At 38.9% G+C, this 19,800-nt stretch overlaps 1 protein-coding gene across 40 annotated transcripts in view; it reads right to left on the bottom strand.

The window, feature by feature from the left end:
• Positions 1–19,800, bottom strand: part of MBTD1 (mbt domain containing 1) — a 78,097-nt gene that overhangs the window by 31,752 nt on the left and 26,545 nt on the right. For 14 of the 40 annotated variants that reach the window (XR_004743457.3, XM_035301179.3, XM_035301171.3 and 11 more), the window contains 4 exons: positions 16,871–17,072; positions 12,848–12,987; positions 11,437–11,551; positions 9,831–9,913 (listed from right to left, as the gene is read on the bottom strand). Coding sequence is in view for 39 of the 40 variants with exons in the window: in XM_035301171.3 (XP_035157062.1) it covers positions 9,831–9,913; positions 11,437–11,551; positions 12,848–12,987; positions 16,871–17,072 (540 nt within the window). In the remaining variant the exon portion in view is untranslated. Of the gene's footprint in view, positions 1–9,830; positions 9,914–11,436; positions 11,552–11,972; positions 12,090–12,847; positions 12,989–16,870; positions 17,073–19,800 lie in introns of those variants that run through there. The other 26 variants (XM_078374154.1, XM_078374167.1, XM_035301173.3 and 23 more) reach the window with 8 other exon arrangements.

Below are 19,800 nucleotides of genomic sequence, written 5' to 3'. Positions count from 1 at the left end.
GCAGAGTTATTAAGAAGGTGGCATTGAAGAGTTTTGGAGATGAGTACCATGGTAAACTATTTAAATTATTATTTCAAAATTTCCCATGCAGAAATTGCTAGAAAGAGAAAACTTCCAATGTTAGAACTAGTAATCACTAGCTTTCCACAGCAAATGGTTAAGATGGGGACTCGGAAAATCAATTAAATGAGCATCACGAAGGGATTTTCCGAAATCTAACAGATGTTCCCAGAGTACTGTTTCCATTACATTTTAACCTTTAAAACTCAAGGCAATTCACAACTACTTGGAACTTATGCAATGGGAAATTAAGTCAAATAAGCAAATTTAAGAATATAAATGCTGATAATACTAAACAGTTTGTGTTGCTCTGGACAATGAGTTCCTCATTAAATTTAGAACCTTGATCATAAAGAAAAGGATTGTGTGAGGTTATAGAAGACTTGAGAGTATGAACAAATCAGGAAAAACCAAAATAGCCTCAAAGCTCAAAGATGAACAGAGATATCTAGGAGTTACATGAACTAGCCAATTTGAACACTGGGCAAATGTTCTCCATGCAAGGACCCTCCTACTTTGGTGGATGCTAACCCAACAGGAGGATTAGCCTAAAACAATATTAAACCCCTACCCTCTCAAGAGTTTCTGGAATTTCTGAAGGAGAGGAAGAGAATGTCAAATACTAAAGTTGAATAAGTCTAGAAACCAAAGACAGAATCAATTAATAGCTACAGGTTTAAGTAAGCAATGAGTGTACCTCAGTAACTTGACAATATGGACTATCTCAACTATTTACAGTTCTGGAAGGGTACAAACAATTATCTCTCCGAGTTGTGCAAAAGATAATATATTCATTGTGACTACCTCTTCCTTTTTTTTTTTAAACTGAAAGACTGGACTCTTCAGGTTCTGCTATCTTTCCCTTATATCATTCTAGACTGTAGGGCCATCCCTATTGCCAGCAGATATGATCATAAAAGGAGAAACTAGAAGGAAAACAGGTAACATAGATTAAGCTAACATATATTAACACAAAAGGCATGTATTCATTTATGTGAGGATGTACCATTTACAGCAGTTAAATGAATGCAGTACAGCATCCATCCCTCTTTGGTTACCAAATCTGTGAATAGGGTTTATTTTTCATTGAGAAGAAAGAGGCATGCTTGTGCTAATGAGTTGGGGGTCAGGTTGGCACACTGCTAAGTTAGTTTGGCATATAGGACTCCCTTTTGAGCTAAATGTGACAATCTGTCATATTGACTTTCATTTCTTTAAAGCCTTACATTTGCTGAAAGAAAAATTTTAATCATATTTTATTAAAGAAAACAAAATGTCAATATGCTTGCTTAAAAAATAATGTTCACTTGGTGGAGAATATGATGTTTTGGTCCCTACAGTCTGGATTGGTATAGGAGAAAGTAGCAGAAAGTGACATTTGTTCTTGCCTGTAAGGTTGTGGTTCTGCTAGGCCCTCTTAAACCAATCCATATGGTTTATTCTAAGAAAAAAATGAAGAAACAAAAAACATCAACAAGAAAGAGCACCACGGTCATAGCATAGTATGTGCTCAATGTGTTGAAACAATATGGTAATTTCAGATATGTCTGCCCTTTTGTTTAAAATGAATATTCTTAAACTGTAGAAGACTAAATGACCCAAGGCTTGACAGCCATCTTCATCCAAGTCATCTGTCTTCTCTTGCTGGCAGGAGGGATACCTCTGAAAGTCTGGATTGGCATAGCCTGAACTAGCAGAACCATAATTTACAGGTAACAACAAATTTACCTTCCAGACTCAGGACGCGAGGTCCACCTCAGGCTCCTCCCAAACAAGGAAGATCTGCTCCACCACTTCCTGCTCCAGGGCCACTCGTGAGGGCTATCTGGGAGCGACTCTCCTTCCCTGCAAGGTAAGCTGTCATCAGGTCCTGCAGGACATGGCCAAATCCAAATGCTAAGGGGTCCCCAACACAAATGTATGACAACCTCCACCTGACTGTAAGAGAATAACTGGGTGGGAAGTCTTATTTCCTGTACTTCAAGATCATTCCCAGATAGTCCAATGGCTCAGCCGGCTAGTATTCAGACTCTCAGAGGGCTAATGCACTGCACATAGAATGCTTTATGGCAGAGACAGAGATTTCCCTCCGCAGAGCTGCCAACCACAGATAACCATACCATCTTGAATATTAATCTGTAAGTGGGCAGAGATAAGATCTGAAGTCGCATATAGGTAACCAAGAAGGAATATTTATCCCAGTGAGATGGCAAACGTACAAAAAGCCACCATTAAAATGCCTTCAGACTAATAGGCATATGATTACTAAAGTACATCTAGCAGAGAATGATGAAATATTATTTGGCCAAAAATGGGAGAAAACATTACAGAAATTTAAGTAGAAAGAAATCAGAGTTCCTAAGTACTACTTACTAGAATTGGTAGAAAGTAGAAAAAGAAAAAAAACCTGTTCCTATATTCTCCAGAGTCCACTCACCTTTTTTTTTTTTTTAAAATTTTATTTATTTAAGATGGGGTTTCACCGTGTTGGTCAGGCTGGTCTCGAACTCCTAACCTCGTGATCCTCCCACCTCGGTCTCCCAAAGTGCTGGGATTACAGGCATGAACCACCGTGCCCAGCCACCTTTTTTGTTTTTTTTTTTTTTTGAGGCAAAGTTTTTTCCGCTCTTGTCACCCAGGCTGGAGTGTAATGGCACAATCTCGGCTCACTGCAACCTTCCCCTCCTGGGTTCAAGTGATTCATGCACTACCATGCCCAGCTTTTTGTATTTTTAGTAGAGACGGGATTTCTACATGTTCATCAGGCTGGTCTCAAACTCCCAATCTCAGGCAATCTGCCCGCCTTGGCCTCTCGAAGTGCTGGGATTACAGGCATGAGTCACCATGCCTGGTCATTTTTTTTTTTTTTTTTTTTTTTTGAGACAGTCTTACTCTGTCACCCAGGCTGGAGTGAAGTGGCAAGATCTCAGCTCATTGAACCTACGCCTCCTCGTTTCAAGCCATTCTCCTGCCTCAACTTCCGAGTAGCTGGGATTTACAGGTGCGTATGACCAAGCCTAATTTTTGTATTTTTAGTAGAGACAGGGTTTCACCATGTTGGCCGGGCTGGTCTCTACTCCTGACCTCAGGTGATCCGCCTGCCTTGGCCTCCCAAAGTGCTGAGATTATAGGTGTGAGCCACAATGCCCAATCTCTGCTCACCTTTTGACTTGATACCAGAATCTATCTTTTGGGTGGTGGCAGCAGACAGATGGGGAGTCCAAGGAGAGGACAAAAAGGAAAATGGGATACCTGGGGCAGAAGTAAGATTAAGGCTGAGATAATGCTATGCATATGTAAAAAGAGGAAGCACTGGCTAGTAATTTGCAAGGTGGCTGGGCCAGATGGCTGGTGCCTATAAGCCTATAATCCCAGCACTTAGGGAGGACAAGGCGGGTGGATCACCTGAGGTAAGGAGTTCAAGACAAGCCTGGCCAGCATGGAGAAACCCTGTCTCTTGGCTGGATGTGGTGGCACATGTTTGTAGTTCTAGCTACTCAGGAGGCTGAGGCAGGAGAATCGCTTGAAACCAGAAGACTGCAGGAGGCTGCTGTGAGACGGGATCGTGCCACTGCACTTCAGCCTGGGCAACAGAGCAAGACTCCGTCTCCAAAATAAAAATAAAAATAAAAAAATAGTCCATAATTCCATATTAAACCAATATTATTAAAGAACCAGCCTGGTGTGGTGGCAGCACTCTGGGAGGCCAAGGTGGGCAGATCACTTGAGGCCAGAAGTTCAAGACCAGCCTGGCCAACAAGGTAAAACCCCATGTCTAACACAACTACAAAAATTAGTCAGGTGTGGAAGCATGCACCTATAGTCCCATCTAGTCAGCAGGCTGAAGCAGGAGAATCGCTGAACCCTGCAAGCGGAGTTTGTAGTGAGCCAAAATGGTGCCACTGCACTCCAGCCTAAGCAACAGAGTGAGACTCCATCTTAGAAAAAAATAACAAATAAAACAAATTAAAGTTAGGTTTTCTTTAAAATATAACAGAAAGATAGGGCCAGGTGCCATGGCTCATGCCTGTAATCCCAGTACTTTGGGAGGCAAAGCTGGGAGGATTGCTTGTACCCAGTGGTTCACAATTAGCCTGGGCAACATGGTGAAACCCCGTCTTTACTAACAATAGAAAAAATTAATACAAAAATTAGCTGGATATGGTGGGGTGTGCCTGTAGTCCCAGCTACTTGCGAAGTTAAGTTGGGAGAGTCACCTGAGCCCAAGAAGTCGAGGCTGCAGTAAGCTGTAATCATGCTTACACTGCACTCTAGCCTGGGCGACAAGAGTGAGGCTGTTTAAAAAAAAAGACGGGTGATGTTTATTATGTTAGAGTCCACTGCTTTCCTGGAGAGAGTTTATTTCATGGCAACACTTATTCTAGCTAAATGAAATGGAGCACTAACAAATACCAGAAACTAATTTAAGTTTTATTTCCATTAGAAAAAAAAATCCTGTAATCTAGGATGCTATACTGAAGATTTTAACTTTAGTTAAAATGGAGATGAAGTAATATGATTAATTTCCAACCTTCCATAGAGTCCCGTGTGTGGGGTCATGACTAGGAAAAAAACAAAAATAACTTTACTTAAAAAAGATTTTACTAATAAGCACAAAACTGAGAATTAAATCACGAGTTTTACTATAAACTACTGTTACTATACACACACAAAAGGGCTTTTTTTTTCTTCCTTAAAACCTAAAGTATGTATGATACACACTGCAAAAAAACATGGTAATTTTATCCCTTCAAAAAAAGCTGACATACATACATGTCAGGCACAAGAAAGAGAATTAGAATATGTCACATAAGTAACAAGAGGTATCTGTGGAGGCAGAAAGAAAAAGTATGCAGCCAGGTGCAGTGGCTCATGCCTGTAATCCCAGCACTTTGGGAGGCTGAGGCGGGTGGATCACGAAGTCAGGAGTTCGAGACCAGCCTGATCAACATGGTGAAACAATGTCTCTACTAAAAATACAAAAATTAGCCAGGTGTGGTGGCGTGGGTCTGTAATCCTAGCCACTCAGGAGGCTGAGGCAGGAGAATCGCTTGAGCCTTGGAGGTGGAGGTTGCAGTGAGCTGAGAGATTCTGCCACTGCACTCCAGCCTGGGCAACAGAACAAGACTCCACATAAAAAAAAAAAAACAAAAAAAACAAAAAAAGAGAAAAAGTATGTTAATTCAGCTGAAAAGTTTCTGCATATATGTATACAGAGGACTTTTTTTGGTACAAACTATAACTGTATTTAAGAAAACAGGATAGTTTCAGCATTTCTGGTCTTAGTAAAGACAGCATCAGTAAGACATGAGATTATTAGTTTAGGTACCCAACAGAAAAAATCTGAAGTCTGTAAATATATAACTGAAAGAAGACGACTTTAGCTTTTATATGGCTTTATGTACATTTATACATTTTGACCCATGCTAGAATACATAGGAAAAAACAGTTTTATTTGATTTCACATGGCAAATAATGGGAACTAGGAGTGCTTCAATTTAAAGTCTTAATTAAAAAAATTATAAAGAGTACTTTTTAGAGACAAGGTCTCACTCTGCCATCTAGGTGGGAGTGCAGTGGTATGATCATGGTTAACTGGAGCCCTGACCTTCTGGGTTCAAGCGATCCTTCCCTTTCAGCCTCCTGAGTGGCTGGGACTACAGGCATGTGCTACCACACCCAGCTAATTAAAATTTTTTTTTTTTGTAGAAATGAGGTCTTACTATGTTGCCCAGGCTGGTCGCAAACCCTTGAGTTCAAGTGATCCTCCTGCCTTGGCCTCCCAAAGTGTTGGGAATTCAGGTGTGAGCCGCTGCTCTTGGCCTAGAATGCTTTAAAGCTAAATATTCTGAATACATATAAATCAACTCGAGGCTCCAACAGGTTAAAGTTAAATTACTAACAGTAAATAATCTATAAACTTCTTTTATCTATACATTGCAACTAACTGGCATATGATACTGTATTAGTATTTTGGAAATTTTTCCACCATTAGGATAGATATGGATACTGCTCTTAGTGGCTTAAAAAAAAAAAAACAAAAAGAAAGACTTGCGTTATGAAAAATGGGTTAAAGCCCAAAGCTGAAAATTATAGTTCAGCTACTCAAAAAAGAAGCCACTAAGAGCAGTATCCATATCTACCCTAATGGTGCAATGCTAGAAGCAAGAATTCTTCAGATGGACTTGCTGAACCAGATGATTTTAAAGATGCCTTCTACCTTAGTGACCATATGATCTATTATTAATTAAAAGTGATATTACTCAATTTAGTGATTTCCAACCTCAGGAACCACCAAGGATGGGTGTTCAATTGTCAGGAGGCAAGGCTGTGGTAGTAACACCCCATCCCTGCCAGACCAATCAATGCAGTTTCCTCTTATCCTGTGTTCTGAGGTCTGAGTATGATTTTTATTAGAAAAAAGGGGAATTCTTGCCCAATGTATGGCCAGGGGGAAAAAGAAAGGGCAATTATGAAGCTTAAATAAAAGTCTGGAAAACCCTTAAATATAATGAAAGATATATCAGCCAATCATTAACATACAGATTTTTAAGGCGGGGGAGAAGAGAGAGAGAGAGAGAGAAAGAGAGAGAGAGAGAGAGAGTGTGTGTGTGTGTGTGTGTGTGTGTGTGTGTGTATTTGCAGAGATAGGGTCTTGCTATATTGACCAGGCTGGCCTCAAGCCATCTTCCTATCTTGGCCTCCCAAAATGTTGGCATTACAGGTATGAGACATTGTCCCAGCCCAAGTAGATATATTAAGTGACAACTGGGGCTTGATTTCCATTGCTGATTGTCAAAAAAAATTGTCAAATATTGTGTAATTGAGTGATTGAGTATAAGCCACTATGCAGAGTTACAGGAATTATCAAAAAGGATATAAACCTATGATCTATTCTATAGAAAGTTCATTCTCAGAAGCTTAAAAACAGACCATGGAAAGAAGAATTATATTCTTGAAATTCTATTCTATGATTTTAGAACTAATCACAATAATATCTAAGTGCTGGAAAACAGAAAGTGTTTACCTGGGATCCTTATTCTAGAAGAGGTTGGGTTAAGTTAAAGAAGCCAGGGCTGTCATTCAATCACAACAGCTCTGCTTCCATGTTACACTCTGGGTGTTCTTTCATAAATTATGTTTCAAAAGAATTCCCTAGGAGCAGGAAAGGCTCCCAACTTGTGCTCAAGTAGAAGAGAAGGCAGGTGCAGAGTCTGGAACAAGGAGGCTCTTCCTGACTAATGAACCAGTTTCAGAGCAAGTATCAAGTCTTAGAAGACTTTGATGATACAAGGGAGAATCTTGTGCTACCCATAGCTCGTGACAATAGGTTTTCTAAAGTCAAAGCTACTAACTCCCCTTTGAGACCCAGAAAACTGTCTCAGAGGGGACAACCAGGAAGAGTCAACTCTAAAGGACAAAATCTAGTGCAGCATGAGGTCTGACTCCCTTAGCCAAATGGCTTCAAATGAATACGCTGGTTAAGGTTAGAGAGCAAATTCTGAACAAAAACATACTAAGGAATTACTAATACAGGTTTTTCCTGTTTGATAAGGCAGTAAAGAGAAGTAAATGGAACAGGAAAGCACTGGGTCCACATAACTGAGGAACAGATGGCTCACTTCTGAGTGACAAAGCAGAGGCTCCACATTCTTATCATTAATCATGCAGTAAGGTTAGCTGCTCAATTCCGTATGATAGAATATTTCAATCTCAAAAAAGGCAGAGTTGAACAAAAGTAAATCAAGTTTTATAATCCTAGAGATTTCCTCATAAAGAACTTTAATATAGTATAACAATTCAAATATTTGGACAGACAATAAAATATTATGCTTCTGGGACTGAAATGCTATTCTTTTTAATACCCTGACTACCTACAGAAAATAGTTCAACATGGTTTATAATATACAAACACATACCAAGAGAGAGAAAAGCAATCCAGAAGGAGACAACAGACAAATGTTCTAGGAATCTGAGATGAAAGAGTTACTGTAACTGATAATTCTGAGCTTCTAAGTACCAGGAAAGCAATATCCCAAGAGAAGAGAGTTAATGATTTTCTTTTTAAAAATCTCTCTTTAAAGCTGCTATTGCTATGTATGGAATATCTCTCAAAAATGTGACACTATTCTCAACATTACAGCAAAATAAATCAGCTACTTTACACGGAAATAAGATTTCATTAAGGCAACATGTCACTGACTAAGGGCTTCACTGTACTTTCAAGAATGAGAATTAGTAAATTTACATGCTTGACTTCGACCAAAATCCTTTACTGGTCATGAATGAGTGAAAATTCATATAAGATTCCTACAACAGAAACCCAAGCTCAGCTTTGTTCAATGCTGTTATCTAAAAATAAAGCCCTATATTATTATTATGATTTTTGATACTAAGTCTCGCTCTATTGCCCAGGCTGGAGTACAATGGTGCAATCTCAGCTTACTGCTACCTCTGCCTCCCAGGTTCAAGTGATTCTCGTGCTTCAGCCTCTCCAGTAGCTGGGAGTATAGGCACCTGCCATCACGCCTGGCTAATCTTTGTATCTTTAGTAAAAATGGGATTTCACCACATTGCCAGGCTAGTCTTGAACTTCTGACCTCAGGTGATCTGCCTGCCTCGGCCTCCCCACATGCTGGGATTACAGGCGTGAGCCACTGCACCTGGCCTAAAGCCCTAAATTAACAAAATGTTAAGTGCAAACAAAATTTCACGTATTTTCTAAATTCTCTTTTCTTCTTAGACATGGACAACAGCAGATTGGCTCTTTAAGTATTAATTAAAGTTGTAGTCAGGTTAAAAATAGTATTGGAGAGAATTAATCAAATCTAAAGGAATAAAATAATCAAAAGGAAAGAACTTGTTATCAGATACATTTTAAACATAATTATAAATTATTTTAAATGCTCTGTAACAATCCACTTGCCAAAAAGAATACCTTTTAAAGGGTTTCTCATGATATGTATATAGATATATACACAACACATATTTCAGCTCTCTATGTTACTAATAGTTCCTTGTTTTTGTAACTTAACATTTGGAGACAAAAAACTAGAAAAAAGATCATTCCTCTTCTGAATTAGCAGATCAAATTGCAGATTTAAGTAACATACATAATGACTGGTTTCTGTTAGGTCAAATCATATGACATTGTCAATATGTACTATTTTTGATATACAATACTAGCAATTTCATTTACTTTTGTTTTTTGTAGAAAAGAGGTCTCACTATGTAGCCCAGGATGGTCTTGAACCCCTGGCCTCAAGTGATCTTCCTGCTTCATTCTCCCAAGTTGCTATGAATTCAGTGTAAGCCACTGTGCCTGGACAAAACTAGCAGTTCAACTTGATAGGAAAATCTGACATGGCTGAGTGTGGTGGCTCATACCTATAATCCCAGCATTCCGGGAGGCCAAGGTGAGAGGACTGCTTGATGTCAGAAGTTTGACACTAGCCCGGGCAACACAGCAAGACCCTATCTTTACAAAAAGTTAAATAAATAAATAAATATAAAAGAAAATTAGATGAGACTAGTACTTCTCCCTGTTTAAAATAACTTCAAACTGCAATTTCTTTATAGGAAACTTGTACTTATAAAACTTATACAAGTTCTTTTTACTTATTATTAAGTATAATAACAAAAGAAGCATTTCAATTACAAGGTATAAAAACAAAACACCTTCTAAGGATAAGACGCTTAGGTGTTATTGTACCTTCAGATTTAAACAATGACTCAGTACTTCAAAATAAGGTGAGCAATTCTGTACTTACATGTTTAAAACAGGTAACTGGAGCCGCTATAAAGCTATTGCTATTAATGTAGTTACCCCAGCTGAAACCTTCCATGGAGACTGCTGAAATAAAACAAATTCAGATACATTATAACCCTCAAATCTTTTATTTGTAAGAAGGTTATTGTTAAAATGTGTGCAAGGACATAAAATTAACTTATCCCATGTAAAGAACATTTTCTTTATGTAAAGATCAAATAACTTCTCTAAATAGCTTTAGTTTATACCATATTTGCAAACAAACAGGAGTTTCTTAACTGTTCTATACATGAGACATGCTCCTGAGGAAGTAAGGTACAAGCTCTTCAGTTAAGGGGAGCAAAGAGCAGTTGAGAGAAGTGTCTAGAATGACAAATACTGTTACGGCTGCTTTTGTGTTTTATTTCCATTCAGTTCTTGCCATGAACCTCAGTGAGATATCTACCCCACATCACTTTCAATTGCTTCACTTTCTACTTATCTCCTTGCCTTTGTACTTCTATTAAGAATCTTCTGGCTGGGTGCTGTGGCTCACGCCTGTAATCCCAGCACTCTGGGAGGCGGAGGTGGGGAGGATCCTTTGAAGTCGGGAGTTTGAGAACAGCCTGGCCAACATGGTAAAACCCCATGTCTACTAAAAATACAAAAATTAGCTGGGCACTGTGGTGCCTGCCTGTAGTCCCAGCTACTTGGGAGACTGAGGCAGGAGAATGCCTTGAATCAAGGAAGCGGAGGTTGCAGTGAGCTGAGATCATGCCACTGCACTCCAGCCTGGGGGACAGAGTGAGACTCCATCTCAACAAAAAAAGAATCTGTTAGGCCAGGCGCAGTGGCTCACATCTGTAATCCCAGCATGCTGGGAGGCTGAAGCGGGTAGATCACCTGAGGTTACGAGTTCCAGATCAGCCTGGCCAATATGGTGAAACCCCGACTACTAAAAATACAAAAATTAACCGAGTATGGTGGCGTGCACCTGTAGTCTCAGCTATTCAGGAAGCTGAGGCATGAGAATCACTTGAACCCATAAGGCAGAGGTTACAGTGAGCCAAGATCACACCACTAGACTCCAGCCTGGGTAACAGAGCAAGGCTCTGTCTCCAAAAAAAAAAAAAAAAAAAAAATCTTTTATTAGAAATGGTCCTTTCCTTAATCCTTCTTCTCACTACTCTTCCTCCCTCAATCCCTTTGAAGCCTGCTGAATGTCCTATTTCTTTCCCTGATATCTTCACAATGCTACCTATTATTCACAGCACAGAGAATCAGTACATGAAAAATAAGCAATAAATCAAATAAAAACATTGAGGATTGAAGATCTTGTTGCATAAAAAAGTAAAAAAAAAAGAAAAGAAAGACTAAAAAAATGCCAAAAAAACCAAAAAACATTAAGGAGATTGCCAAAAGCACTTTAACTTATACATGCAACTATTCTCTTCTAGAGTAATTTATCAAAATCAAAACCACCATTAGGAAGCTTAGAACCGTAATGTGCTAACAGGACATAGAAACAGCTTAGTCAAACACACAGAATTCAAAATTATAATGTCATTAATTAAAACTAAATCAATTAATGTCAAATATTTCACCTCTGTCAGATTCACCAATATTACCTGCTTTTGTCTTTGCTTGATTTTGCAAGGTAGCTTGATACTGAGCATATGCGGCTAGCTTAGCAACTAAAGGCTGTTTCTGAAGAACTTTTGCTTTCTTTGTTGGAGGCTTACCCTAAAACAAGAAGAGTTAAGTAAATAGGATTCTTTTTCATCCCCACAACACCACAATTTAACTGGACTGCATACTACTCATTCTGCTTAAGTAAACATTGAGGGTTTAGAAAATTATTAAAGCAGAGGAAACATACAAGAATTTTAACATGAGAAATTTTTTCTGGAGTTCTGCTACAATGTAGATATCTACTGTGGGTAGCAGAGCTGGCATAGACTACAACAGCAATATGCAAATTAATATGTTAATAAAAAATTATATCCCACAAGATGTTAAAATACAGGCTGTGGTGGATACTTGATTCCTTCTTATAGTAGATAGAACCAGTGGTTATTTACTCATGCAGGTTGCCAAGCATTGCTATTTATATGGTAAGAGAAGATAATTTAATGTTCAAAGAGCAAGTGACTGAGGTTTATACCTTTAGTGCTAACGCAAAAGATCAATGACAAAATGATCATGGGCCAAATTCACAGTGTGACAAACTGCCATCCATTTGGGTACAGACCACTGCTCAGGATCTTTAGGTACTGTCTATCTGAAATATAGAAATACATCTAAGTGATGTATTTCCTTAATTTGGAGTACTTAAATAACCCTTTTAGTGCTATATAATGATCACAATAATAAATGAGAAGACTGTGATCATCCAATAAAAATACTGCAAAAATCGGTTAAGTTAATGCCTTTAAAAAGTTGTTTACATCTTACAATAGTAAAAACTTAGTCAAATGGTCAAGTCTCCAGTCATTTTGTAGGCACTGATATAAATTTAAAGCAAGACGATTTTCTTTCCATACCACAAGTGTTGTCAAAAGGTTAGTTGGATTAACCAAATACATTTGGTCAAGGTAGCAAATGGATTGTACTAAAGAGTACAAAGTGAGAACGGTGAGAAAATAAAACCAGAGATTAAATTATTCCCTCCCAAATGCTGAAGAGTCTACCTTGATGTAGAAGGAAAGGAAACAAGAGGAAACAAGGGGAACAGGAAAATGGCTTCGATTTCTGTACGTAAAAAAGTGTTTATACTTATTTGGAAAAAGGATATTTAAATTAACTTACACAAATAATAGTTTATTTTGGATAGTATGCCTTATTGCCTTATTCATTTAAAATAGTTTTTCAATTTTATAGGCTGAATAAACTTTGGGGCTCACATGTTTCCTAAAGATGTCGGTATAAAATGACATCTGACTAAGTGGGCAGAGGTGGAGTGCAGTGAATTCCAGTCAAATGGCAGAGAAATGGCGAAAGCCATAGAAATAATGGATATAAATATGAAGGTTTCTGTACCGTTACCTGAAGTCTGGCCAAAATGCTTGCCTTCTTGGAGTTTGACGAGTAACTTCTGGAACATGAAACGCTACAGAAACGCTTTGTTTTAGAGTAAAAAGCATCTCGGACGCCAACCATCCCACACATCTCACAGGTAGCTAATTAAAATAAAAACACTGGAGTTATGATCACATAATAAAATCAATCTTCATCTAACAGTTTAATAATTTCTCCAACCATCTGAAAGTTTTAATTGAAGAATTTGCCTTGAACATTACTTCTACCTCCTATGCAAATAATAAAGAGGCCTGCACAGAGGAGTCAGAGAGAACAGTGGCATCGTGCCATGGTGATGGGTTCTAGAAGGTCTGATAGTAGCTTGAGGTCTGAAAGGCTTTAAAAAAGGTCAACAGAAACAGGACAAACAGCTAAGCTGGATTCAACTATCATTTCCATAGTGCTTACCATTTGCCAGGCATTTTCATATACAATGAATTCCAGCTTTTGAAATGATTACACATTAAAGATGGCAAGTGCCACACAACTGAATATTAAAAACAAAGTATAACACATGTCTTTAAAATACTGCAATGGTTGAAACCTAAAAAGGAGTAATATTCAGAAAAATGCCAAGAGCAATATGAGGATTCCTTCAAGCTATGTTTAGGGGACAAGAAGAAAGGTTCAAAGTTTGAGGTAGAGGCCAGGTACAGTGACTCATGTTGATAATTGCAGAACTCTGGGAGGCCAAGACAGGAAAACTGCTTGAGGCCAGGAGTATGAGACTAGCCTGGGCAAGAAAGCAAGATCCAGTCTCTTCAAAAAATAAAAATAAATGTAAAAAAGAGCCAGGCCTGGTGGCACACACCTATAGTCTCAGCTATTCAGGAGGCTGAGGCGGGAGGATTGCTTAAGTCCAGGAGTTCATGGTCACAGTGAGCTATCATTGCACCACTGCACTCTAGCCTGGACAACGGAAGGAGATCCTGTCTCAAAAAAAAAAAAAAGTTTGACGGAGGTGCTCTATTATTAACCAGTGACGGTGGGAAACAGCAGAACTCTTGACTACTATTCCATAATAGATAATAATCGGAAAGGTAAAATTAGACAAGGTTCACAAGAATTAAAGTTCGAAAAAGATAAACAACAAGTAACATAGCAAATCACTGCTTTAGTGAGTTAAAAGTCTCCACCCAAACAGATAAACTGGAGAGGCCTGTAGTGTAACTGGTACAGTTGGCTCTGTGCTTCCATGGGTTTTAAACCTGTGGATTCAATCAAAAGCAGACTGAAAATACTTGGGGAAAAAAATTGTGTCTGTACTGAACATATACAGACTGTTTTTTTCTTCTTATTCTCTAAACAGTATAGTATTAACAATTATTTGCATGGCATTTACATTGTATTAGGTATTATAAGTAATCTAGACATTTTAAAGTATATAGAAGGATGTGTACAAGTTATATGCAGATACATTTTCTTTAAGAAACTTGGAACATTTATGAATTTTGGTATCTGAGGGAGGTCTTGGAACGAATCCCCCATGGATACCAAGGGACAACTGTACTTACAAATCTATGAGAAATCTTGGAAAAAAGATAAATTGCTAGAAGATTGCAGGTGAACAAAGGGTATCTACTGGGAGAAAAAACTGAATGGTTTTCTGTTGCAAAAATTCTAGAACAGATTGTTAAAGAAGGTTCCCTGACCACCTAGACAGAAAAGTGGTGATCCCAAGGAAACAGTAAATCTTTGCCAAGAATGACACATGTCAAACTAGAATTCCCACAGGTAGGATGCAAGTTCCATCAGGACATGGAGCTTTTTCTGTGTCATACATCTGCATATCTCCAGTATTTAAAAAAGATGTTAGCACACACAAAGCTTCAATAAACATTATTCCCTTTTATGATAGGATTACTAGACTGCTATGTTATAATCAAACCATGGCAAGAATATACACTAACCCAAGTTAACACATTTGACAAAATCTCATGTAGCTTTGACAACAGAATTGAGAAATTTCAGCTAAAGTAGAGGACACCAGGTAGGTTTTAACTGGTAGGATGTCCACCCCCAGTAAGCCCTGATAAATAAAGTTTTTTGATATGGTCTGCAGGACTCTCTATCAGCCCCTGTGCTGTTCATCTTTTTAACCAAAAGACTAGAATAGGACGAACAGGGTGGAATTATCAAAACTGTAAATGATATAAAACTGAAAGATTAGATGACACAGCATTCAACATTAGATGACAGAATTAGCTATCAAAAATTTCTAAGACTAGGCTAGGTGCAGTGGCTCATGCCTGTAATCCCAGCACTTTGGGAGGCCGAAGCAGGCAGATCGATTGAGCTCAGGAGTTTGAGACCAGCCTGGGTAATATAGTGAAAATTGTGCATCTCTGAAAAAAACACAAAAATTAGCCAGGTGTGGTAGAATGTGCCTATAGTACCTGCTACTTGGGAGGCCGACGGGAGAGGATCACCTGAGTTCGGGAGGCAGAGACTGCACTGAGCTGAGATCTTGCCATTGCACGCCTGCCTGGGTAACAGAGCAAGACTGTCTCTAAATAAGTAAATAAATATTTCTAGGCCTGGTATGATGGTTCACCCCTGTAATCCCAGCACTTTGGGAGGCTGAGGCAGGTGGATCACTTGAGGTCAGGCGTTTGAGACTAGCCTGGCCAACATGGTGAAACCCCATCTTTACTAAAAACACAAAAATATGCCAGGCATCAGGCATGGTGGTGCAGGCCTGTAGTCCCAGCTACTCGGGAGACTGAGTCAGGAGAATTGCTTGAACCTAGGAGGCGGAGGCTGTAGTGAGTCAAGATTACACCACTATACTCCAGCCTGGGCAACAGAGTGAGACTGTCTCAAAAAATAAAAATTAAAAAAAAATCCTAAGACTGAAAGCAAGAAAAAGGTTACACAGAGAGATCCAAAGTCCTACACCTTGAGTTTAAAAAGTTAACTGCAGTAAGACTAATTTAAACTGGTTTAGTTTATGTAGTAAAGGTCAAAGGACATCAGTTATTTACAAGTTCATTATTATTTTCAAGAAAGCTAAAGCAATTTTGGTGGCACACTGGAAACAGTATCTCGAAAAAAGGAGCTAAAGGTTGAACAATCTTCTGCCCTCACACAGGGTGACCAACTATTTGCTTGGGTCTCACATTTTCTGGATAGTAAAACCAGGACAGTTCCAGACAAATCAGGATGAACTGTTACCCTACTACCACATAATCTGAAGTATCCCCAGAACACAGTGACCAGGATATTGAGGAATTAAATCACTGTGACCCACCATGAGAGAAATGGCTGAAGCAACTATGGCTTCTTGGCAAGCCTAAGAGATAAACTAGAATGAAGCGTTCTAGTGTGGAAAAAAAAGATGTCGTTAGAAAAAGGATTAGAATTATTCTGTGTAGGTTTAAATAAAAAGTGAAACTTTCCAGACTCCCAGAAGCAAAGCTAAAAAGGCAAAACCAAGACCAAAAGATAAAAGTTGGAGGAAGGAAATTTGGTTTATAAAGAGACTATTCTAGTAATTTGAGATACTAAGAAATGAAACTGCTTCCTTTTGCGTTTCCTTTTTCTTTTTCAAGCCAGGTTTTAGGCAGAAAGAAATTCCTTACTGAGTCAGAGAATACCCCAATCTCCAGTAATGTTAAAACAGAAATTATAAGGAAGTCATATAGAGGAGGGAGCCCAGTCTTGAATGTCTCTTTCGACTCCTTAAGCCTATGATCCTACGCACTTGCACTGTTACACAGGCATTTCTTATTTAATTACTGAATTTATGTCCACATGAAGTTTCTCATGGGCCTTTTGTTTTTTACTCTGTTGTATTTGCTTTCCACTAGGAGGTAGGCAAAATAAAGAGTTAAACACCAACTCAGTGATCTTATCTCCAACTATAAACATCAGGCTTTATCTCTTCAAACTGCCTCTTAGTATGGAGAAATGACAGAAGAAATTAAATGAAAACACACCCTTAAACATAAAGCCGTATAACAGGTAAAGGTTATAAATACTCACCCATGCCAGATTTACCATCTGGGTACGTGTAGACTTGCCCATTGTTTTTGATAATTGGGAGATTAGAAGGTAAAGGAGCGACTTCTTCCTCACTCTCTTCAGAGCTGGAGCTGCTGCTTGTGTCCTCACTGCAGCTATCATAACCGTCAAACATCCCGAAAGAATCTCTTCTTTTCCTTTCAGATCGTGAAGAATGTTCAGTCTTTGAAGTAGAGAAACCAGTGACACATGACACAGCACTCATATACACCCCCTAAAAGACCTTAGCAAAAATTCTGGTAACAGATTTGACAAATGAAAATGTAGCCCTGAGAAATAACCATTTTATTTTCATTTCTTTATTTTTTTAATTTTTTGAGACAGAGTCTTGCTCTGTTACCCAGGCTGGAGTGCAGTGGCACAATCTTGGTTCACGGTAACCTCAACCTCCTGGGCACAGATGATTCTCCCACTTTGGCCTCCTGAGTAGCTGGGACTACAGGCAAGTGCCACCGTGCCAGAAAAATTTTTATGTTTATTTTGTAGGGATAGTTACAGGCTATTAGCATTTTTTAGGGTTTTGCCATGTTGCCCAGGCGGGTTTTTAATTCCTGGTCTCAATCTGACCGCCCTGACCTCCCAAAGTGTTCGGATTATGGGTGTCAGCCACCATGCCCAGCCTGATCATTTTTATTTTATAGTGAAAAGCTAGAGGTTTGTATTAAAATGGAATTCTCCACTTTTATGAGGCTAGGCTGGTTTTGAACTCCTGAACTCAGGTGATTTGCCCACCTCAGCCTCTCAAAGTGCTGGGATTACAGGCGTGAGCCACCTGGCCCAGTGGCTTTTATAATCATAGTTTTCACAGAGGCTTGTCTACTATTAATATATAGCCAGCTTGGTTAGTAGCTAATGTAAGTTTATTGACCCTTAAATGTCAACCCAGAATATCTTATTCTGACTCTATTTTCAGGGAATGTAGCCTTGAAATTTTAGGAGGTCAATTATTACAGATATTTTGTTTTCAATAGTTACAGGCTATTAGCATTTTTTAAAAAAGTACCATGGTCAAAGATGTTTGGGAAATTTTCCTCCTATCAAGGTCTTCTGGAGACTTTAATAGGCTTATGAACATATGATGATTAAAGCAGAATATACAATATGCAGTTTTCTCCAGAGTATCTTTTAGGACTGTTTTAGAGAAATGTTCTCTCATGTTTTCCATGGGCCTAGCACACACAGGAAATGATCATCTGCACAACACAAGGGAAATAAGCCCCTAGATGCACCCAGCCTAAGGCCTCTGACTGTCCTAAGTATCGTAGGAATGACTATTTTGACATACTCCTAATCTAAGGCACAGCAGTTGGTAAGCTTTATTTCACTTAGGGAATGTGGTTTTCTAAAGTCTTTTTTGTACTTTTATTCCCCCTGCAAACACTATTGATGACTTATCAAGTATTTTCTTATACATTAGGATAGAATATTAGTGACTAAATATTAATATGTAAACTATAATTGATTTGCCCTATGTTAAACATACCTTTTATTCACTATGAGGGTGCTTAGCTGGAAACTCCCAGGTTAGACCAAAACCCCTGAAAGGGCCTGCAACTTCACTGAACGGGTGAGTGAGAAAGAACCTGATTACATGCAAAAGATCTACAAGGGAACATTTCAGGTCCGTGCTCTGGGTGAATAGGCTTCTCTAGGATTTTGTAATCACAGGCCTGCTCTCAAGAATAAGTTTGAGGTTGAAATTTTCCCTCCCCTCTATGGTCAGGGAATTCCCAGGCCGAGACGTTAAAGTGGTTCCAGGCTACTAGTGCCCTTTGATACCTAGCAGAAGCAATCCTAAATTAGATCAGGGAATAAGTCACCTACCGTTCAGGCCTTTCAGCATTCCCACAGATTTTATCAAGTATGAGTGCACAATCAAATAGTAAACACATAATAAGCAATCTACCATAAGCAAGCATCAGCAGAAAGTGATTAAGAATCCCTAATACTTTGGGCATTGGAATTGACAGCGACAGAACATAAAATAACCATTATGAGTTGTTTAATAAGAAGTAAAAATATTACTGAAAAATAAGAAAGTATATAAAACAAACGCACACCAACTTATTAGACACGGATAAAGAGAATTAGGAAATGGAAGATACATGATAAACACTCAAAATGCAGCGAAGAAAAATACAAAACTGGAAAATAAGATGTTAAAATAAGAGAACAGAATGTAAAGATCCAAAAAAAGTCTAGTAAGAATTCTAAAGGAATGAATATGGAGAATGGAGAAGGCAATGTTGAATTAGATACTGACTAAGAATTCGGCAGAAATGAGAACATGAATTAGGCCAGACACAGTGGCTCATGTCTATACTCCCAGAACTTTTGGGAGACCACTTTGTGGCTCAGGCTGGTCTCAAACTCCTGCTTAAGGCCAGGAGTTTGAGACCAGCCTGAGCCACAAAGTGAGACACTGCCTCTACAAAAACAAAAAAAAATTAGGCAGCTGTTGTGGTATGTGCTTGTGGTCCCACCTACTCAGGAGACTGAGACAAGAGGCACCCTTGAGCCCAGGAGGTTGAGTCTGCAGTGAGCTGTGAGTGCACCACTGCATTCCGGCCTGAGCAAGAGTGAGACCTTCTCTCTCTCTCTCACACACACACACACACACACACACACGAGAGAGAGAGAGAGAGAGAGAGAGAGAGAGAGAGAGAGAGAGAGAGAGAGAGAAAGAACATGAATTCACAGATAAAACTATAATGTAAATTAAGCACAACAAAAAGATACCCACACCTAAGCAGATCACAGTAAAACTGCAGAACACCAAAGGAAAGATATTAAAAAGCAACCAATAACCACAATGCAGCTCAGCAGTCAACAAGCTCTGCTCAGGTACACAGTCCAATCCATTGCTTAGTACCTGACCATTCAATATGAGC

Source organism: Callithrix jacchus, chromosome 5, assembly GCF_049354715.1.
Source record: "Callithrix jacchus isolate 240 chromosome 5, calJac240_pri, whole genome shotgun sequence".
Taxonomy (NCBI): domain Eukaryota; kingdom Metazoa; phylum Chordata; class Mammalia; order Primates; family Cebidae; genus Callithrix; species Callithrix jacchus.
Note: the sequence above shows the minus strand (reverse complement) of the source record. Positions and strands in the feature narration are given on the sequence as shown.